We start from the raw sequence: 22,483 nt of genomic DNA, 5'->3' as shown, positions 1-22,483 counted from the left end.
TATATTTTTATTTCTAAGGTTTTTTTACTATCTTTGACAGGTGGACTATGAATGTTGGCTGGATGCAACGGTTGTCTCATTCCTATCTTTATTTCCACTATGATAGTGATGAAATGGTGAAAAAAAAATGAAACCCAATGTTGATCAATATTGTTTACATGGTTTTATTGAAATTGTTACATATTAAATTTTGCACTTTACTCATTTATGATACTTAAAACATACACCGTTTGGTAATAAATGCTATTATAATTCATAGGACTCTCAAACAAGTTTTAGTGGTCCTTCAAATAGCTTAAAGATAAATGTGCCAATCTAATCAGAAATAATCAACTGCTGGTGGTATTCGAGGAAAAACTCGCGAAGTGAAGTGAAAGGGCACTCTATTATTATTATGTAGGTTCAGCAAACTTGGCAGCATGGATGGTCAGTCCCGTGGCCTGTGGCGCAATACTGACTTGAGCAGTCTTGTCTCCATATAGTGAAGCCAACAAAATCCATCCATGTTGCATACACCATAAGCATATTTATTGAGAGTCAGCAGATCTCTGATGTACAGAGCAAGTAAATATACAAAGTTATCACATTAAATTAACACAAAATATAATATAAACATATTTCTGTAATCTAAAAAGAATCTAAAGAAAAACAAAACTATAGAACGCACAGCACTTTAAGTGTCTGTCACATTAAGGTTAATAAAATCACTTTGATTGCACATAAACAGCAGTCGTCCGGGGCGTGCGCACCGTCAATATAACACAAGTATGATAGGGTTCACTGACCGCGGTCACACGTGTATACTACAACTGTGGGGGCTCGACAAGTAATCACAGCGGTGAGGGAGGCGGCGCGGCGCGTTCACGACAAGTGGAACGAGTGCTGGCCCTCGGACGCCGCCAGCCGCAGCTTGGCGCGCATCACCTCCGCGCTCGTGTAGTCGGGCAGCTTCAGGTAGTTCACGCACGTCATCACCGACGGCAGGTACTCGTCCGGGTCCAGCGACGACTCCAGCGACTTGCGCACCACCGTCAGCGGCGGGTTCAGGGCCTTGAAGCCTTACAGAAATCATCAGGTATTAGTATAGTTCCAGAAACAATAACTTCCTAGCACAGGTAAAACGAAGCCTTGGAGACGCACGAATAAAACATTGGCATTTTGTATAAAATCGTTGTAGTATATTTACCTCCTGTCGGTAGCCGTGGGCTTCCAGTGACGAACTGCAGGAAGAGACGCTGCTCCTCGCGGTTGTACGAGGCCAATATATCGATGAGCATACGTATGGCGCGCGACTCCGCGTTGTAGCCGTGGTCGGGACGGATGCACTCCGTGAGCATGCGCGGCTCCCAGCGCTGGTCACGCCCGCCTAAATGTGCAAAATCTGTCATTACTAATTGTATCCTCAATAAGCATATAAGATAGCAAAGTAGAAAAGATGAAGTATAAATACCGGATGGACTGCCACAGAATACTTGCTCCAATTCTTCAGGATAAAATATTTTGAGGTTGGCTAATGGGAATACTGATTCGAAGCCTTCTCGGAATGCTTCCATTTGTTTGGTAACACCTGTTAAATAGACAATTTTGTTTAATATTCAGTGGTATATTTGGTAACGGTGGTTATAGACAATGGTGAGGATATATGACCTTCATATAGTAGCCAGTGTGTAACGAGATCAATGTAGTTGTGCAGGTTGTGCGCAGTGACGGGCAGGTCGCGGCCGCCTCGCCTCAGCTCTGTGCAGCCATCGCCAGGCAGAATGAAGTCTAGTCCCAACTCCTCGATGGGGCAGCCGTCCAGTTCCAATGCGCTTATCTGTTTAATACAAAGTCCTCATAATTATAGTTCGGCCATTCAGAGAATGCGTTCCTGACACGTCGCGATTGAACTGACGACGTAACTTTGCAATGGCGTTGCAGTTACGATAAAAATATTTTTGCTGGTTGTTTACCGTTTTAACAATTGAGGAGCATTAAAACAACATTATTATATCAATAATCAATGAATGTTATAATTCAGTCAGTTCAATCGCGACGTGTCAGGAACGCATTCTCTGAATGGCCGAACTATACTATGTTTATGGTAAACGAACAGGAAACATAAAAAAATCATCTGTATCATGATAAGTATACTTGAATACACTTGCTGAAGCTGGCCACAGCAACAACAGAAGCAACAGGCAATAGTATAAACTTATACTGAGATATGTAGCATAATTTCCGGCTTTGAATAATGTTGTTCAAATATATAAATATGTATTTAAGAAAATAGTAGTTTATCATACTTCCTACTAATATTATAAATGTGAAAGTTTTTGAGAATGTATGGATGTATGTATATTTGTTATTCTTTCAGGCGAAAACGGCTGGACCGATTTGGTTGAAATCTGGCATGTAGATAGGTGATACCATGGATTAATACATAAGCTACTTTTTATCAAAACACCACGCGGGCGAAGCCGCGAGCGGAAGCTAGTTTAAATATATATAAGTGGGTGTTACCAGCTGCGTCCTCTGGTCGGGCGAGTGGCGCGGGTCGGCGGCGAGCTGGCGGGCGCGCTCGGCCACGCTGCGCAGGCGGCACAGCGAGCGCCACAGCTCCGGCGCCACGTGCCGCACGTCGCTCAGCGACAGCCACTGCTCCTCGCTCACCAGCCAGCGGTACATCGACACCGACAGCGGGATGTCCACCTGTCACACGAGTAATATGCTTCTTGTTTATCAACCAGTTTCACACTATGCTAAGAAGTTAACAACCTTCTGATTTATGGAACAACAATAATTTATTATCAGAACTAAGAAATGTTTAATATGTAGCTTAAGATAATTTTTCCAGCAGTCTGAATGCTTACCATTCTGGAGTCCATGACAGCTTTAGCCATAAACTTCCCGAGGAAGCGGAACTTGGCTTTAACCCTGGAGACGTGTGAGGCGCGGGCGTTGCGGCCCACCGCCTGCGGGAAAAGGCCGCACGGCCACGTCACGTAGGTGGCGTCGGGCGCTGGCGACGGGATCGATGTCTCTTTCTCCAAGTCTGATGGCTCCGGAGACCGTTCCTCATCCAAGTTGAGAGCGTCCCGCACCGACGACGCCAGCCTCGCGGCGGCATCGGCCGACCGATCGGTCACGACGGGCGGTTGACTCTTAACGATCTCTCCTCCGAACGAGGTGGGTTTCTGCTTGAAGTTCTCACTGCCGTGCCAGAGGTCGAGGTCCGCGCGCTGCAGTTCCTGCGAGACGAGCGCGTAGAACTCGAGCGTGGGCCCGAGGCCGGTGCCGACCTCGTTCTCGTACTGGATCTCGAGCAGCGCCTTGGAGTGCGCGAACTCGTGCATGACGTGCTCGGCCTGGCGCAGCACGTTGTGGCGCTGCACGGTGCGCTTGCGGCGGTCGAGGCGCGGCGCCACGCGCTCGTCCGCGCCGCCCGCCGCGCCGCCGCCGCCGCGCTCGCCGCCCGCCTCCAGCAGCCGCTGCAGCGCGCGGTCGCGGTCGAACGACACCACGTAGAACAGCAGGTGCCGGCACTCGAACGGCAGCACGAACGGACTGCAATACATTTATTCGTCAATCGAATATCTCTACTGGGCATAATGAGCACATAGTCGATCGCGATATAAACTTACCATGCGTATGCTATCTTCTTCAACCATGGCGGGAGATTACCGGTCATGATGACGAGAGGATCTTGTAACTGGCGATTGGCTTTAGCCGCGAGCTGCAACAGAGACGATGATCAAGTGTTACTATGCACTGTTCTAGGTATCAGTAATGTGAGTGAGTTGAACGGAGGCGATGTAACCTTGGCGTTGATGAAGTCGTTGTTGGGCACGAGCGGGCGCTGGTCGGGCAGGCAGGCGGCGCGGTACAGCGTGTGCCAGTGGCGGCACAGCGCGTGCAGCGCGCGCAGCAGGCCGAGCGCCGGCAGCGACGCGTCGCGCACGTCGGCCGCGCCGCCCAGCCGCGCCGCGCGCACCATGCCCACCAGCGGCGACGCGCGCACCGGCACCACGCCCTCTGGGGGGGGGACATCATACATACATCATTTTCGGTTGCTAAAAGACCATTTGCCACTTAAAAAATTCAAGTGTAAATTACGCATCGCAATATATGCAACAATAAAGATACAAGACTACAGGATAGATAAAAAAATACTCGTCGATAGTCTAGCCGGAAAAAATATAAAATATATACCTATGTAGTATATACTAGCAATAAAATCTATATTAAAAGAATGTTGCACAAATACATAGATTTTTTCGCAACACAACAGCGAAAAAATCTAAGTAAGTGCACAATTGACGTACCATTCCACAAGAGATCAGGTTTGCGTCTCGAGGACAGCTTGGTGGGCTGTCCCTTGCCTTTCCGCGAGGCGGTGGTGTCCGCACGGGGCTGCTCACCCGCCTCCACCGCGCGGTAGTAGATCGTGTGTGTTTGCACCCAAATACCCGCGTTAGCTGGAGAACATACGACGTCTTAGATTTTTGTTGATTATAAATGAATGTTGAAATGTCAAAAACTGACAAAAATCACAAAATTGTTATTCTAGCCTAATCATTTGAAATTACTGTTTCTACAGTTCTTGTGTATGTGTGTGTGAAAGAAAACTATAAGAAAATTACTTCGACTTTTATAAAATTCCTCTTAATACCTGTTACCTAATACTGAATGTAAAAACACCACATACATAATTATCATAATGTTTCTCACAATATAAGTTAAAATAAAAGGTTTTCAGTAATGATAGTTACCGAGCGGTGTGTCAGTGTCGGTGTCGGCATCTGTCTGCTCGCCGAACTGTCGCACTGCCTGGTACACTGTCATGTTGTACGGCAGCACTGTGTCGCCGATCAGGAACTCCAGTTTGTGGTCAGAACTGAAACATTTTGTTTTTTTGTTTAGGGTCCTATTTGATTTTATTGGAATTAAGAATTTCTGAATTATCTCAGTAAGTAGGTACGCTTGTCGTTGGCAATGTACAAGATTACAGATACTTGGAACTGGTAGACAACGGTGCGACCGAAGACAAATCATTATTTCAGGATCTTACAGAACGGATCGAATTTGTCGGAATATACATTAATTTCAGACAATTTGCCGAAAAAAATACATGTAACATACATGTTTCTAAACTCAAGAGAAAAACGAGGTAGGGTTATGTAATTCCAGTGTATCCACTGTGGCTAGCGACATATCACATACCAAAGGGCATTGAGCAATAGGGAAATATAATTCATAAGGGAGCAAGGTGTATACGTACTCGGTGGGATGGTGCGGCGGCGTGGCGAGCGAGTCGTCGACGTCGTCGTCGGAGGCTGCGTCGTCGTCCGAGTGCGGCGCGCCGCCCGACTCCGAGCGAGACCGCCCGCTCGCGTACCCGCGCTGCGCCAGGTACCTGACACAACCGCACACTTTAATATCGCACTAAGCTTCACTTAACATTTATGTATGACACGAACGAGTTCGATTTTCAACTGTATTAAAGAAAACGTTAATTTTTAACTTTTTTTATTTACTCGTGAACCTTTGTCTCTTGATTGGTACTACGGGTGCATGTAGCTGGAGCAAGTAACATGCGCTAGTGACAACAGCACGCGGGTAGATATTTAGCTTTGGTACATGCGCGAGTCCGTTTTTTAAATATAACCATATAACCTGCGTATACGCCTTAACATGCGCAAGCTACTAGCACCGTGTAGATGCACCTTTATGTATCTTGCACTTGCACCACGCTTCAATATGCGATGACAAGGTCGACTTTCAACTGTTTCGTGACAACTTGAACTTGTCACTTATTTTTTTCATTACTCGTGAACAATAGTCACTCGTTCAGAGTGCCTAGTGCGAGTTTTGCAAGTTAACTTTTTCGATGCGAAGAGTATCATACCATTGAATCACGTAGCACTTATCTTAGAATTGTTTATTTAATAAAGACTGTCATCAGTACTTGGTCGTATTACACTTGAGCTCAGTTTTGCGAGTGTAATCATTATTAACCGTCAAAATGAATGAAGATGTCATATCTAAATCATGTGACGTAGCATACGACTCTTTATTTCAATAGACTTATAATTACGTATCGAGTTGCGAAAGCTGTCAAAACTCGGAATCAGCACTCAGGTTACTTGACAGGTTACAGGAAACTTTAAAATAATTGATAATACCCGTCAATATAACAATCAGAGTGCAGTATTAGATAACATACCTTTCAATGGCTTGAACTAAAGCTAGCGGATCAATCCGCACTACGCCTCCCTTCCATTGCTTCAGATTAGTGCAATTTGGGTGACGTTTGAGATCACACTGTAACACACGGAAACGACACACCATTCAATATTGTTTGGGGAGCATAATGTCTATACCTACATTTATTAAATGTATTTGGACGTGAAATACATATGTACACTTTATATACCCCAAACTACATTACAATATACAAAAATAAAAACATATAATCAATCAAATCAAGTAATTGAGTGATTTTAGTGAAGCTTAAAATTAAATCAATCAGTTGAGTGTCTTTTTCATGTTTGAGTAAATATCATTATGTGCTACTTTCCTCAATTTTAACATCGGTATATATTTGGTGTTTCTTGACTTTGAACATAGACCAGTATCACAGGTCGTTAAAATTTGCCTTACATACGGAGTCAGCCACTACAGGCTTTTAGGGTGTCAGTTTGTGAGTCGCACTTAAGTAATCGGTGTGTATAGCTGGTATTGGGATGGTGGTGTACCATGAGCTGGTGGGTGTTGAAGAACTTGAGCGCGGAGGTGGCGGGGCGCGCGGGCAGGTCGTGCACGCGCACGGGGAACTGCTCCAGGTGCGACACGCAGGCGTTCACCTTGCCCACCAGCGCCGCCAGCGCCGCGCAGCTCCAGCCGCCCGCGCCGCTCCACTCAGATCTGAGGATGAAGTAGATGCTATCAATACGAACGAACATAAATACTGCTTCACGTTATTAAAATGGTTATTTTTTATGTATGCTGTCCAACCAAAGACGCTGCTGTCGTCAAAAGTCAAGTCATTTATTTCACGTAGGCTTTTACAAGCACTTATGAACTTCAAAATTATAAATAAGTTTGATTCTAGTTGCCCATTCTCTAGGTCTGCAATAATATGATAATTCTTGCAATTTTTTTAATTCAGTGCAGTTAATTATTATTAATATGAAGAACCTGGAATCTAGTTATCTTATATACATGATTTTCTTATTGCACTATTTTAAATGCAAAGTTTATCAGCATCCCATCCTATGTATCATCAAAGACATTGCAAGAGGCCAAAGACTATATCTACAATATAGAGCTAAGATTACAGTGATCACTTACTCGATAGTGAGCGGCATATCAGCGAAGACGTGCAGGAAGAGACGCAGCCGGTCCTCTGCGGCGGCCACGGCGTCATCGCGGCCTTCACCGTCACCGTCACGAGCTTCGCCCGCCTCGCCCTCAGACTCGGAGCCCGTCAGGAACTGTAGCAGAGCACCTAGTACGCCCGAGTGGTTCACCTGGAGAATAGTATTGATTATAGTAACTGTTATTTACTAATACATATAGGTTTATTGTGATAATAGGTAAACAATTTTGAAAGTCTTTTCTTAGATACGGAAAGCTATATGATATATGATCGGTGATTCATAGTCCGTCGATCGCGACTAATGCTTCACCTTACCAATAATGTCTTGGACAAAAAAGTCGGCCATGCAATGATTCGTTCGAACAAGCGCGAACTATTTTGTTGACTCGCATATAATTTGGCCGCAAATTTTTTGTCGTTACTAAACGTCGCGTGAGTATCTGCTGCGCAGCAACCCAACACTGGAGGGGTATGGACCGGGGCTGCGTGATTGTTCGAAAGAGTTACCGCGGCATTGGTACATAAAAGGCCTACGAAGGAACACGATGGATTTTTGGTTAGTAAAAGTCTGACACTCCCTCACCGTTGCTAACCCACAGTGGGAGGTGTCTATTTGATGATTTTTTCCATAGCTAAAAAAAAAAACAAAAGGTGCGTTACCTCGAATGGCGAGACGTCGTGGTGCAGCATGGTGTCGCGCAGCTGCGCGAGCGCGGCGCGGCGGTGGTGCGGGTGCGGCAGCGCGGCCGCCAGCGCCGCCAGCGCCTCCAGCGCGCCGCCGCCGCCGCCCAGCGCGCCCCACTCGCGCGACACGCGCCCCGCCGTCCACTGGATCCACTCGCGAACCTTCTCCCTAGGGGACATGATACTTCATCACACTCATTCTTGTTCCAACACGCTAACTCAGCGCGGTGAGGAAAGGTCCATCGAGCTTGGGCGGTGGTCTTTGTTCAGCAGGTCATGTTTTTAGGTGATGATTGATGATTTCTTATACGATTCTTATACTTTTCTACGATTTCTTATACTTTCTATTCAAATAGATAATAAATTATCATAGCCAAAAACATCGCCAACCCTTGCAAACTGTCATGTCAATGTACACTACTTTCTAAACTTGTCTGTTCAATTTTGAAACCACTAGGAAAGTGGCGATAGGGAGTCATTTTTGGAAGTGCTTTCTTTTTGTAATTTTACGTGAAAAGTGCTAATATAATTAGCCGAGTTTTAATAAAAGATTTTTACACAACATATTGGCATTTATTGTTAATATTTTTTTGTCAAAAAATCCAGTGTAATAAGAGTGTATGACTAACTTGTTCTGCACAGTGAGGTTGGCGGAGGCGTGTGGCGAGGCGAGCAGCGCGGAGTCCTTGTGCGCGTGCGGCGAGCGGCCCCAGCGCGACGGGTTCAGCGACGACAGGAACGACGACGTCTTGGACGCGCCGCCCACGCGCGTCGCAGACCGGGCGCCCATAGACACGCCCGAACCTAAGAGCAACAAAATTATACTGAGTGAAACTTTCGCAGGGACTACACTTGACACCTAGGAATGTTTTGTGATGTCTACTAAGTCCTGCAACATCTTTTAGGAAGGAAAAGTTTTTTCTATGCATACAATCCGGCTATCTTAGTGTTGCCAAGATACCTCGGCGTTTACAAGCGAACAAGAAAGTGTCTACCAGTTTTGGCAAAAAATTCTGCGATCTTATATCCTAAGTTTCATTTTTCTTACGGAACATAGGTGTAAATAAACATTTTGGTGTCACATTTTTGGCTGTCCAATTTTAAAGTAATGAAAATTATTGTATGAATGTGTTTTTTTGAAATACACTCTATCCTACTATTGTAAATGCTGTGCCCGATAGGGTCCATAATTGTGACATAATTACTTATATACCAACAACGGTAAACATGCATTAAAGTATTGAGGTACACTAAAACAAAGTGATAGTGATACTGTAGAGGTGGCTTACCATGTGGCTGCGCAGCGTGTGCAGCATGTGGCGCGTGCGGCGCGTGCGCGGCGTGCGCGGGGTGCGCGAGGTGCGCGTGCGGCGGCGCGTGCGCGGGCGCGGGCTCGTCGCGGCGCCGCGCGTGTCGCGTGCCCGCGCCGCCTGAACGCTTCACTGCGCGCTTGCGTTTCAACATCTCTGCCAACTGCAGTGGGCTGCCAGACCTGGTAACATAGATACATCACATGAAGGCTTCGAACTTTAGAATATATTAAAAGAGAGTGATTGCAAATAATATAAATTATGTAATACAATAATGTATAGAATTTAAAAGTTAGTACTGTAGAGACGCATCAACCACGTATGTATATGATGTAGTTCTCTCCAATTTTTTTGTCGTCACGGAAGATTGTGATCGAGTCGCTACGCAAAAACCAATTCTAGGTACCTGCGGGTAGTGAGTGAGGGGGAAGGGTATGGACACTTGCGCGGACTCGTGTTGGGAATGTAGCTTCAGAACGACCTCGAATTTATTTTTTCATGAATATCAACTTCATATCTTGTAACTGACCTGTGCACAGAAGTGGTGGACATTTGTGCGTGTGTAGATGCTGACGCCTGGCCGGGCTCCGAACCACTGCCATCGCTTGCAGCTGCTGCTGTAACAAGATTCAATGTTTTATTAAGGAAAGAACACGCAATTAAAAAAAAAAAACTGTAGAAATGAACCTACTTCTTTACTTCAAATGGTAAACGGAAACTAACGTATGTATGTGACATGTCGGCCGAATACATATTGGAACGCGAGTCAGGCTGTTTTTTTTAAGGACTGCTTAACATCAGTCTATCTATGTAATACAATTCACATTTACATCAATTTTTGCGACGGATATACTTTTAATTAGAACTTAAAATTAAGTAACGTCCGAGTATTTCGAGGATTAGGCTTCGAATATAAATACTTACGCATAGTACTGGCGACGAATGACCCGGAGGCGGAGAACGCCAAAGACAGGTTGTTCTGATGTTCTAGCGACGTAGCCGATGTCGAAGCGGGCGGGGACGATCCACCGCTTGAGCGGACGCTGCCGCCTCCAGGAGACTGCGTTGGGGAAACACACATTTTTACTATTATGCACTATTTGATAACTTACTCTATTTAAAAAAAAATCCTCTCTTTATCTCAATGGCATTAATTATGAATCTTTATCAAAAAAAATCTAGTCACTTCAGAGCATTTAAATATAGTATTCAATCTATTCAAGTAGAAAGTTACTAAAAATTTAAAAATAAAATAATTTAAAATTATTAAATTGTTTATCATGGTTAATTTTGCATTTTTGTGGATCACCACTGTATCAATAAAAATAAATAAAGACGTTTCCAGTCTAGAGCAAGGATATTACCTTGGCGGGATGGTGCCTGGTGGGCTGCGCAGGGGGGGCTCTCTCAGCCAGCTGCGCGACCTGGTGCAGCACTCCCTCGCGACGGAACTGCACCGCCATCTCGTCCGGCAGCCGCTGCATCAGGATCTCTGCTAGTTGCAGCGAGCCCACCACTATGCGCAGGTCGCTTGACGCCATCATGCCGGCGATGTGAGATGATATCACTTGCATTTTTAGTACCTATTTTACAAATTAATGTTAGATTATAGTCTACGAAATTGTTCAAGAAAATCTGTGGCTAAGTCTTCTCAAGTTTTATGGTTAGTTTCTTGCTAATTGTGGTGCATTTGCAAAGATCAAATGGCTCACATCGAAAAAACTAATTTATTTGTCGAGAACTGTACAAATGATAAATATAGTAATGACCTGTCGCAGCAGTGGAGCATCGGCGTAGTAGACGCAGCGCAGTATGGCTTTAAGCGCCTGCGAGCGGACAGCCGGACCAGCCGAGGACCAGTAGACCTCGTGGAGCACGGCCAGCAGCGCCCTCGCCAGGCCGGGGTTGGCGCGCACCATGGCGATGCGCGGGTCGGGCGCGGGCGGCGCGGCGGCGGGCTCGGCGGGCGCGGGCGCCACGCGCTGCACGGGCCGCGCCGTGCCCGTGTGGTCGTTGAGCTGCTGCATGGCCGTCAGGTCCACGGTGTACGAGCGGCCCAGCGTCGTCAGGCACACCTCCTCCTCGCCCGCCGCCGCGCCCGCTTCTAGAGCGCGAGACTCGGCCCATGAGTATGAGCGCCACACTCCTGCGCAAATAACACGGACGTGCTAAACAGTTCTAAAGATATTACGAGCCACAAAAGCTTATGTGGTGCTTTCAGTTTCGTGGTTTTTTAAACCTATTATACTTCGAAATGATAACTCTTCTACTATTAAGGGAAACTCGCACACACACTGCCATCTGCGAGCTGCATGGTGGCAGAGCAAGTTAAACAGAATATCTGGGACTACCAATAATATAGAACAAAAAAAAGTAAAAAAATTCTAGATACAATCCAAGACTAACTAAGAATAAAATGCTAAGGTACCTCTATCATCTCTCCACTGCCAGTGCGCAGTGCGTTCGGTGGAGGCCGACCAGGGTCTGTCGAGATGCGAGTCCACCGCGAAGATGCCGTCAGTGGGCAGCCGAGGCATCAGCTCGCCGATCAGGCAAGTGATTTCGTATAACTCTTGCGGGAGACGAGGGATCAGCTCCACTTGCTGTTATAAAAATAAAAAACAGTATTGATTATTTTGGATCACTTTTTCATTTCATTTAGGTATATAGCATATTTAGGTGACAGATTGTGACAAAACACCTTTCATAACATTTTTAAAGTAAATAAATGATCAAAACACATAATAATATTTTAATATGATTCTAATATGATCGTCTCCGCGATATCAAGTTCATACTTTATGGACCACAGCTCAGTGGAATTACCGTTATACTATTTGTTGCACAAGAATTCAAAGCGAATCTCACTTTCATCTAAAAGATATAAAGACGTTTACTCAAAGTAGGCAGAAAATCAGCACTTTTTGAAGGTCAAGTTTACACATCACCCCTCAAAAACCCCCAACCACCTCCTATATATTTTAGCTAGGAAGAAGAAATAGTGGAACAAATTCCCCAGCAACACATTTCTATACGTATTGTTTGGAGAACCTACTATATATAAGTACTAATAAAATTTATACATGTTGTAAACCTAAAAAAAATAATACAGTAACCCTCTTGTCAGGACATAAAACAGCATGTTATGGTTACCTCCTGATGCAGAGTGGATCCTGTGAGCAGACACAGCAGCGTGTCGGCAATGGAGCGCTGGTGCAGTGCCAAGGCCAGCTGCGGGCAGGCGCAGCACATCACCCACAGTAAACGCAGCACCGTGATGAACGTCGCGCCCGAGATCAGCGGCGGCTGCACCACCAGCTGTAGCAAACATGACAAATTCATAACCATTTCATGAAATTTCGCTACTTAAATTAGCACTCTTTCACGTCATTATTTACAAAGTACAGCACCCCCAAAATCTAGCCAACTTTCACGTAAAACTGCGTAGAAATAGCGAGTCTTGATGATTGCTACATTCCAAAGTCCCCTTTTTGTTGTTTTACCAATGTTCTGTTTAGTTAAATCTGCTGCATTGGCCGCCCCGCTAACGAAAGCGCTTCAGCCTACACTCGTTCAAGATTATATGTGTGAACGCAAATATTTGTGTGTAGGACGATACATTTATGTACTTGTCAATACACTAATGTATCGACATTTAAGTGACAACAACAGTAGAATGACAAAGCATAACTATTATGATACGGCAAATTCTCATAGATAACACAAATGTATAGGATAAAATTGTAAATTGGCCACTCACCAGTTGTTGCAGATTTGTCAGTAATTCTGGAGTGGCAATCTCTTGAAGGCGAGCCGGGTCATGTTGGAAACTGTCCACAAGACGCGAGAACGCCAAACATACACACTCCACCGATTTCTTGTCTTGTTGGGTAAGTCTGAAACAACGGGTATAATGGTCAAGTAAAATGCTGCAAGGACAAAAAGATGACATCAGACCTGCATAAATGAGGTGTCCTTTCTGGATATAATTATAATGGTTTGGTATTAAGTACCGTTGCTTACCTATTAGCCAGTAGTTGCAGGGAGTCCCTAACCAGATGGAACTCGTCCGGAGTGAGGTTCTGACAGCAGTTGGCCGTGATGGAGAGGGCGGCACGCTGAGCGTTTATCGAGAAGAAGTCCAGGTACATCAGACAGGCTGACACTCCGCGCTAGAATAATGAGTATGCGTTACAAGTCTGCATTGTAAAAATAATCACTTCAAGTAATAATTAATTGAAAAATTATAAAAGATGTACAAATTATTTTTTTTGTTCTGATAGGTGTCGGAAAGGGTTAGGCTTGCACTGAGCTCGTGATTCGAGTTCAGTTAACCCGTCGTATTTTTTTTTCCAATGCCTTCATCGGAAATAGTAATATTTCAAGTACAACGATTTATCTGAAATTTTACATACGCGAAATTTCCTCCACTTCGCCAACTAATGTTCTAGTTATAATTATGTCGACGCTAATAAGAAACAATTTGCTTATGATTTTAAACAAAGCTAAGTAGCATATATAGGTATATATAGGTATATAGGTCCTTACCGCTTGCAATATAGCCTTGGAGTGACGCCTTGATAGCATGTCGAGCGCAGTGAGGCTCTGCTCGGCGACATCCATGCACGTGATGGCCTGCAGCTTGTCGAGGAAGGCCGGCACGGCCAGCGCCACGGCGCCGCTGCTGCGAGGTAGCGCCTCCAGCATGTACGTTAAAGCACGGCATGCGTGGTTCATCTGGGGAATACGTTACTTGTTTATTATATCCTTTATTAAAATTCAGGTACATGAGAGGGTAGATAATGGATAATCTTGTGTATTATTTTATAAATATTGTTATGTATGATATCTGTGTTTTTATGTGCCCTTGTTGCCTGAAATAAAGGAATAAATAAAATAAATAACGAAGTATATTGGGAGAGCTCGTCAAAAAGCACACAGGAGAGTACATAAGTCCATAAGGCAAGTACAAAAGGGAGTACATGAGAAGAGTACTCAAAAAGGGATTATGTACTGAACATAGGGGAGTATATCAGAAAGTACATAGGGGAGTAGATAAGGGAGTTTAAAGGAAATATAAAGAAGTACAAAGGGGGATAGTACATAAAAAGAAGAAATGAGTGTTACATCCCAAGTAAATTAGGATTATGGCATGCCCAATACCTATTACAGTAGATGCGACCTTGGTCTATCATGTATCTTTTATGTGTACTGACCATATCAAAGTTATGTTCTGCGGCGAGCAGGTTGACGAGAGCAGGCACGACTTGTCGCACAGGGAAGCCGGCCAGCGTGTCCTCGTTGCCCATCACTAGCAGTTGGCACATTTCAATAACAGCTTGAAGCTGCTGTCCTTCGTCGCCAGTCGCTTGCAGCCCAGCCAGGAGTTGGGCGGCTTTTGATGCAGCTGTGGAAGGCGGGTTTATATTATTTACCGTTACAAATTGCTATTCATTTGTTAAACTAAAAGCTGATAATACCATGGCTAAATCTAATTAATCCCTCTTAGATAACCCTATAATAATGGACACGTTTTCATTAATTTTCTCCCCAAAATAATAACAAAAATCTATACAATATATTTGAGGTTCAACTTATGGCCTCATTTTATGTTACAATCTATATATATATTAAGTGGTGTTAGTTACACATTTTATAACTCAAGAATGGCTGAACTGTTTAAGTCGAAAATTACAGGGGAGATAGCTTAGACCCGGTAAAATACATAGGATAGGAGTTTTCGTCACCATCTGATTTCGGGAAACAGTAATATCGGCAGAAGCTAGTTGTTTATAGTACTGATGGTGTAGTTACCAGCAAAGGTTAAGGTTAGCCTCTGATGAAGCGTCTCAAGGTTGAATAACAAGAACACTAGTACAGTTAATATGGTTGTGTTACCGGAGTTGGCAGTGACGGTCCTGTGCAGCAGGTGCTGCATGCGCGGGCCGAGCGCGCCCAGCAGGTGCGGCGGCAGGCCGCGCGCCTCCAGCAGCGCCTGCAGCCGCCCCACCTCGCCCTCCTCCGACGACGACTCCTCCGCGCCCGCGCCCGACCCCGAGCCCCCCACACCGCTGCCGCCGCCCGCGCACTCTTCCGACGAAGACGATGCTGAGGAAACACAAGCTTTTATTACGAGTGTGCTCCAAACAAACGTTGTCTGGATGTATATAACACCCCGTCCTTTTTGCGTCGGGGGTTAAAAATGTAAGGAGTAAAATGTTGAGTATAAGATGACACTAATGTGAAAAAAATTATTTCTTTTCCTTATATGATTTTTTCTTGATTTCCGAACCTATTGCGAATAGCAAAGAACAGCTTGAATCACTTTATATACCCTCACCATGAACTTCACAAATAAGAGAAAAAAAAAACTGTTTTTATTCTATAGCTTCTGTAGGCAGTGTTAAACCAGCAGTAATAATTACCTTTGCCCTTAGGCTTAGCATCGCTGGCCGCGTTGTCAGGCATTGAAGCGGACGCTGAAGCCGGCGGTGTGGAAGATGTGGATGCCACAGCACCCTAAGACAAAAAACCGGTCAATTTTGTAAAACATAAAGAACAAATTAAATAAATATGCTAGTAGTAAAAGAAGTTTATATTCACCGTTGTTAATGGCTGGGGGTGAGACCGGCTGGACGCACCACCAGTGCTGGCACACGAACCCAGGCTGCTTTTACCTGTTTACAACACATACATTTTTATGTACTGACCTTATTTTAAGTCCAATATATGGAAGTAATGGGTGACAGGGACAAGAAAGATTTTTTAAAACATGTTAAAGGGATGCACTGTAAAGTATTAAAATGCGGTGCCGATAAAGATCAAGCTACATGAAAAAAGAATGATTAGGGAATCCGACTCTACCACTATGTGGGAAACACAGCAGGAAAGTAATTTGTTTGGTACTAGAGGAGGATAGGTGAGGGATTTAGTACCTCGTTTGTCTCGACGCGTGGACGCTGGCTGCGGCTGCGGCATGTCGCGAGCTCTCGCCCGCCGCCCGCCTGCCGCGCTGCTGCCCGCGCCCTCGCTGCCCGATACCTGACCACACAACATCACCATTGTATCAACACCATCATCATGTACTCACCTACCTATCTACTACAATTATAAGTACCAACCAATTATCACGCCACTAAATGTCACTTCAACAAAACTGCAAAGCTAGTCACTTGAAGTACTTTCTTATCTGAGACGCGTAACCTTAGCATTTATATTTTGAACTTATCACGATATTGACCAGTTTGTAATGAAGTTAGTTAACGAATATAACGAAGGCTATTACTACAGGAAAATGTATTGCAATGACAAAACAAAACTGAATTGTTTTTGTTTAATTTTACGATTGAGGAAATAAGAAGAGCAGAAGCACTGAAATTCCATTTAACTAACAATTCGTACATGTAAAAGTGTTTCTGTCGCAATTTTACGCGTAAAACAGACAATGATAGCATCAGATTAAAGTCAGACGTAAATATAAACGACGCATGACGTATCACTATTCGGATATGAGACTTGTGAAGTAAAAGTGTGAAAACTGTGTAATGCTGGTGCCTGTATGAGTACCTGTCTTTTCGCGTGTGTGTCTTGTCGCTGACGCTGCGAAGTGCTGGCTCCCCTCGTCAGGCACGCACCCAGGGTCGCCCCCGTCGCAGCTGCGATGCTCTGCGCACAACACAACTCTCACTCGCCGCGCGCTCACACATCGCACATATTTACAAAGCAATGCACTTCTACCACTATTATGAATTATTCATAATGTAATCTATAACGAATAGCTATATTTTATGCTCGCGAGGATATCAGCTCTGACGTCTGCTTCAAGAACGAGCGATCGCACGACTAACACTGATAATGATATTCGATACAATTACTTATTGCTATTGAGATTGGTTGAACGACATTGCAATGTTTCCGGTTGGAATAATAGCGATATTTTCGGTCATTTATTTCAATACATATACTTAAGGACGACTTAATTAGGAACTTAACGAGCTATTTAGTAGTTCATTACAAACCAAAACGCAAATAACGGAGTAAGTATAAAGAAAATTTACCCTTCGCGCGTTAGTTTGACGCAAATAAGGAAGATCACGGGGTACTATTAATAATTTGCTCGCAGAGCTGTGTGCTTTGGACGAACTTGCCTCTGTAAACAAAATCATAAAGGAATTACATGAAATGATTATTAGAAATTATAAGTACCAGTGATAAGTAATGAGTGATAACGCTAATCACCTTGGATATCTTTGTCTGGCGGCGGGGGAGTGCTGGGGATACTGGCGATGCTCTCGGAAGCACTACTGATGCGTCCCGCGACCGGAGCGAGTACCGCGTCGCCCGGCGGGTTCACTGCAATATCAATATGCATTATCTGCGATGAATGACTGCGCTTGATACACGTGATAACACCACCTGATAAGCTACGACTCGAGACCTACATTCTGCTCTAATATGTTTAAATAGACTAGCACGTTATTCAATCGTGTTCCTATTTTAACATCGCACTTGCATAGATACACAAGCTTGATATCACTATAAACACTACAGATATGTAACATCAATAACTCTATGTAACAAACTTTAGAAGACGTATATAATTACCTGAATGGTCACTGATGACAGTTGAAGTGGGTGGTCCAAACTGACTGTTCCTGTTACGCAGCAGGTATGTGCACGAGGTTTGAGAAGCCGAGTTAAGATCAGCTTTGTCAAGCTCGTGTTTGGATGACCTTCCGGTACTGCTAGTATCTGTCTCGTCTTTGCTGTGCGAATCTATTTTAAATTTCTTTCGGCACTCGTCTACACTGAGCAGACAACTGCTCTTTCTGCTCGACAGAGAGCGATGTGCTGAGCGCTTCCTCTTCTTGCCTTTTCGCCGACTAGCTGTCGGACTGTACACAGAATAGTCAGAGTCCAGTAGCTCTGTGACGGTGGACGAGCTGTACGGCGAATAAGCAAAATCTCTCTCGTCTAGGGGCAGCAATCCTCCTTCCGGCGGATTAGCTTGAGTGGAAGTGGCTGTGGCGTTCTGGTTCAGTGGCGGTTGTGTTAAAGTGTGTGGTTTTAAATTATTCGGAATTTGCTCACAAGCACTCTCACTGGATTTAAGAGCAGTCCGTGAGCGTGTGCAATATGCGACGCACTCCTCTGCACTATTGGTCGATGTGGTCTTGCGTTTTTTCCTGTCATGCGAGGAAGTACGTCCGCGTTTCGGATGAACGCTGGATTTGTGGGCGTCCCCGCCCTTGAATTCGGTAGTGTCACAGCGTGTCTCGTAGACGTCTGTGCCGTAGGACCAGCGTTCTGTGATGGAGTAGTCGGACCTGGGCAGTGTGTTGATGAGGCGTGAGCTCCTGCGCAGCTCGACGTGCGCGTACGGCTCAGCGTCGGACACGCGGCTAGACGAGTGTCGGCTGGTGGAGCGCGGCAGGGGCGACGTCACGTTGCGTCTGCTCCGACGGCTGTGGCTCGCTCGACGCACCTGACGCAACCACCGACCGCCCACCACCCTGCTAGGAGAAGACCTGCCACAAATTACACATTGCCGCCTTACAAACTCACTGTAGCAATATTTTACTATCTTTTTATATCTTTATCTTTTTATGCCTGGTGGAGGCACCACCAGGACAAGGAACACAGAGTCATGGATTTTAGGGAGGCAATCAAAGAATGAACCCAATTGGCTGAAGCCTGTTTGGTAACACAATAAGGAAACACAGTAATGTTTCTATTGATAATACCATGTTAGTGCAACTGAGTCATATTGAAGGAAGCTACTTGAACTTTTAAATGATTTTAAAGATAAGAAAGTTCTTATGTGTACTCTCAATACACCTGCAATTATGAGAATTTTACATTTTTAAGATTGGGCATTTATTATTATGAGAATTTGATGAATAAGAATTACTTGGAATTTAAAACACATTCAGTGGTGTTTATCTATAATACTTTTATACAGTTCCAAATTATAGATTTGTTTATCTTCTTATATCAAAATGAATTGCTGTTCCTTAGTTAGTCTGACTAAAACTCGAGAATGGCTGGTCTCATTTGGCTTTCTTTGGTTTTAAAATGTTTGTAGATGTCCAGGGAAGGTTTAAACCATACAAAGTTTATTGGGTCAGCTAGTACCTAATAATAGGCATGATGACAGTAATCAAAAATCATTAAAATAATATATTTATTAAATTAAACTTGAAGCTTGGAATATAAAACGCGCATTGTTTTCTTTATTAATAATGTGATTAATGTGTATTTTTATAAAATAAAATTACGAAATAAGGCAATCCGCCATGATATCTTGAACACCAATCAGAGCTCGTGACGTCATTTCTCAAAACGACTCGCGCGAAAGCGCGCGAACGTCACATTTCGTTATTGTGCACTTCCACTGCGATCTTTGTTTTTAATTAATTAATTGTTTATAACACGAGTTACGGAGCCCGGATTTATCAAGGCAAACAGCGCTAATTTGCCTAAAATTGAAATCATAATGCTGGGAGAGTTTTTGGCATCAAATAAAGATTTTTGTTCAGCTGAATTTAGAAATGTTAAAAAGTTCCATGTAAGTATACTAGTTTAATTAAAAAACTTCCATGTAAGTGTATTAGCAGGCCTCTGTCACTCGACGTACTTGCGAGCGATAAATGCCTACCGCTCGCTGGGTTACCGGTAGCCCCACGCGGCTCAGGGCTTTCAATAGTCACACGCGCCGCGCGCGTTCCAATATTATTATTTTTATTTCGTGGCATGTTATGCTGTTGGTTTTTATTAGGTTTTTTAAGCTACCTAACAAACTGATGGATTATTTTGAGTTGGGTTGGTTTATATGCGACTATTGTAAGATTTAGAAACATTTTCTATTTATGAACTTATCTAGTAATTCTATTTTTTTTTAATAAATTAATACTTATCTACTTTATGATTTTAACAACAGAGATCATTAGGTACTTATTTTACTTTAGATACCTACTTAGTTATATGAACTGTATTGTGAGTTTTGTAGCTCAAAACACATCTCGAGTGTAAGTAGGTATAGTTCTGGTCCAACTTAATGACGACTCGGAACATTACGCGTGTCGCTACGCAGAAACCAATTTTAGGTATGTATCAACACTCGACGGAATTGAACCATATGGGGTATGGCACTTGTGCTCAAAAAATAGTTGGAAACCGCCTTTGATTTTGACGAAAGCTTTACTTAAGTATTTACCTATGCTTACGTATTAGTTAATATTTAGTAATATGTACCTACACTCCATTTTAGTTGGCAATACAATAGTTAACTAAAGAAAAATATTATTGATATTACTTTTTATTTAAAAACTCAGTTTTAAAAAAGGCTATCTTAAAATAAGCGTAACTTTGTTTTCCTACTTAAATATTAATTAATTGTAAGAAGCAACCCTAAGCACGGCCACGGCACGGTTGCGGTCACTGAACTGTGCGCTATCGCATTGGAATAACAATCAAGCGCTCGAGCTTTTAAGGTTCATTTTATAACGCAGCTAGGAATTTGTAGGTAGTTGGGGAACTTGTAGGTGCTTATAACAGTAGGTATGGACCTTTTTGTATGGAGTGATTTATCTGTTACGTAGTAACTATTATATAATCTGTGGTATTAGTTTAATTAAAAAAACTTCTATGTTAGAATATTAGTTTAATTAAAAACAATTTTAGTTATAAATAATTCCTTAAAATTACTTTTGACAATGTATTTGTTATCAGGTGTAAATGTTAATGAAATCTATTATCATGGTTCGACCCTTTATTTATAAATTGATTTTTCTTTTAGGTCCTCCAGGCCATCCTATGGTGATGACGCTGTGAGTTACATACAGCTGAAACGCAAAAAATAAAACAAAAAAATAAAGTTGTACCCTGGGCAATATTGCTTTTGAATCTCGCCTTGCAAGTTTAAGCCACTTGTTTCGTATTTTTTTATTGTGAGGAACGTACACAAATAACTTATCAGGAGTTGTTTTGGATGTGTTCTTACACTGGGGGACCCCACAGCACCTATGCACTTTCGAATTCATATTTAATAACACTAAAAACTTAATTATTGCACGAGCGTTGTTTACTTGCGTCTTGTAATTTCAGTCGTGACGTCACAAGTGACGACATGACACTGACAAGCGTTTTCGCGCCGGATTCAAAGTGGACAGAGAAAAATGCAATTATTTGATAAAAAAACTTCGCATTTTCTTAAAATTAATAATTTTTCATATAAAATAGACGTATACCTACATCATACAAAGGAATTTAAAAATTTGTCATCATGCCTATTGTCCCCTGCTATCATCCTTTCTTTTATCCAGTAAATCAAGCTTATTAAAAAAATTACAAAAAGTAAATTATAAACGCTATCATCATCAGCAGCCCTTATTATTTTCCTACTACTTCTTTAGGTCTCTTCACAATGACGAGTGACAGGGAGGAATGAATGCAGAAGACATACATGTCAAACCCAAATAAAATTGGGAACAGGGCAGGAAGAAGAAGATGGTTAGGTCTCTTCTCACACACAGAAGAAATGAGCATTAATCAACCACACCTGCAAGGTATATTATAGCTATCATAACTTAGTTAAGGTTACTGTCAGTGTGACAGGTTTATGATATCAATAATGTATAACTGATAGTTTCAATTATTTTTTTTGAACTACTTATTACCTATATCTATCCTAATATAACAAAGAGGAAACATTTTTTGTTTGTACCAAAAAGGCTGCAAAGCTACTGAACAGATTTGAAAAGGTCTTTCTGCAAACTCGTCCTGAGGAACATAGGTAAGCTATATTTTATCCCAGTATGGGAGTTGTTATCATGAGGTGCTATTATTCATAATATAACTTCTCTGTATTCGCTGCAAGACAGTGACATCACCCTAAACCTACCAAACAACTAAAATTTTTAACATATGTATAGAGTGAATCAAGAGGAAATATAAGGTTTAGTAGGTATCTACTTTGTAAATACTTGTTTGTTAAAGACATTGTCATATTTTAATGATCATGTTCATGTTGATGCATACAATTAATATTTGTACTTTACAAACATTTGTCAGCTCAGTCAATTTATGCTGATATTTTCCAGTTACCCTGCTTAAATCACCCAACATGAGC

The 22,483-nt window shown here is 43.1% G+C and overlaps 1 protein-coding gene across 4 annotated transcripts in view; it reads right to left on the bottom strand.

The window, feature by feature from the left end:
- Window positions 1–140: 140 nt before the first annotated feature.
- LOC124645251 (E3 ubiquitin-protein ligase TRIP12) overlaps window positions 141–22,483 on the bottom strand; it is a 36,471-nt gene continuing 14,128 nt past the window's right edge. For 2 of the 4 annotated variants that reach the window (XM_047185045.1, XM_047185051.1), the window contains exons 3-37: window positions 17,959–18,881; window positions 17,593–17,706; window positions 17,412–17,503; window positions 16,921–17,019; window positions 16,290–16,395; window positions 15,958–16,031; window positions 15,780–15,873; window positions 15,253–15,462; window positions 14,571–14,761; window positions 13,903–14,091; window positions 13,378–13,526; window positions 13,115–13,250; window positions 12,508–12,672; window positions 11,783–11,957; window positions 11,124–11,500; window positions 10,719–10,937; window positions 10,279–10,414; window positions 9,884–9,971; window positions 9,334–9,536; window positions 8,674–8,848; window positions 8,021–8,213; window positions 7,333–7,511; window positions 6,738–6,906; window positions 6,206–6,303; window positions 5,261–5,395; window positions 4,752–4,876; window positions 4,305–4,457; window positions 3,800–4,014; window positions 3,624–3,715; window positions 2,853–3,546; window positions 2,503–2,691; window positions 1,648–1,816; window positions 1,451–1,567; window positions 1,187–1,366; window positions 141–1,058 (exon numbers count right to left, since the gene is read on the bottom strand). In XM_047185045.1, coding sequence (XP_047041001.1) covers window positions 862–1,058; window positions 1,187–1,366; window positions 1,451–1,567; window positions 1,648–1,816; window positions 2,503–2,691; window positions 2,853–3,546; window positions 3,624–3,715; window positions 3,800–4,014; window positions 4,305–4,457; window positions 4,752–4,876; window positions 5,261–5,395; window positions 6,206–6,303; window positions 6,738–6,906; window positions 7,333–7,511; window positions 8,021–8,213; window positions 8,674–8,848; window positions 9,334–9,536; window positions 9,884–9,971; window positions 10,279–10,414; window positions 10,719–10,937; window positions 11,124–11,500; window positions 11,783–11,957; window positions 12,508–12,672; window positions 13,115–13,250; window positions 13,378–13,526; window positions 13,903–14,091; window positions 14,571–14,761; window positions 15,253–15,462; window positions 15,780–15,873; window positions 15,958–16,031; window positions 16,290–16,395; window positions 16,921–17,019; window positions 17,412–17,503; window positions 17,593–17,706; window positions 17,959–18,881 — 6,820 coding nt within the window. In that variant the 3' untranslated portion in view covers window positions 141–861. The remainder of the gene's footprint in view (window positions 1,059–1,186; window positions 1,367–1,450; window positions 1,568–1,647; window positions 1,817–2,502; window positions 2,692–2,852; window positions 3,547–3,623; window positions 3,716–3,799; window positions 4,015–4,304; window positions 4,458–4,751; window positions 4,877–5,260; window positions 5,396–6,205; window positions 6,304–6,737; window positions 6,907–7,332; window positions 7,512–8,020; window positions 8,214–8,673; window positions 8,849–9,333; window positions 9,537–9,883; window positions 9,972–10,278; window positions 10,415–10,718; window positions 10,938–11,123; window positions 11,501–11,782; window positions 11,958–12,507; window positions 12,673–13,114; window positions 13,251–13,377; window positions 13,527–13,902; window positions 14,092–14,570; window positions 14,762–15,252; window positions 15,463–15,779; window positions 15,874–15,957; window positions 16,032–16,289; window positions 16,396–16,920; window positions 17,020–17,411; window positions 17,504–17,592; window positions 17,707–17,958; window positions 18,882–22,483) is intronic. The other 2 variants (XM_047185059.1, XM_047185066.1) reach the window with 2 other exon arrangements.

This window comes from Helicoverpa zea, chromosome 2 (assembly GCF_022581195.2).
Source record: "Helicoverpa zea isolate HzStark_Cry1AcR chromosome 2, ilHelZeax1.1, whole genome shotgun sequence".
NCBI lineage: Eukaryota > Metazoa > Arthropoda > Insecta > Lepidoptera > Noctuidae > Helicoverpa > Helicoverpa zea.
This window is presented reverse-complemented; position numbering and strand designations above follow the sequence as displayed.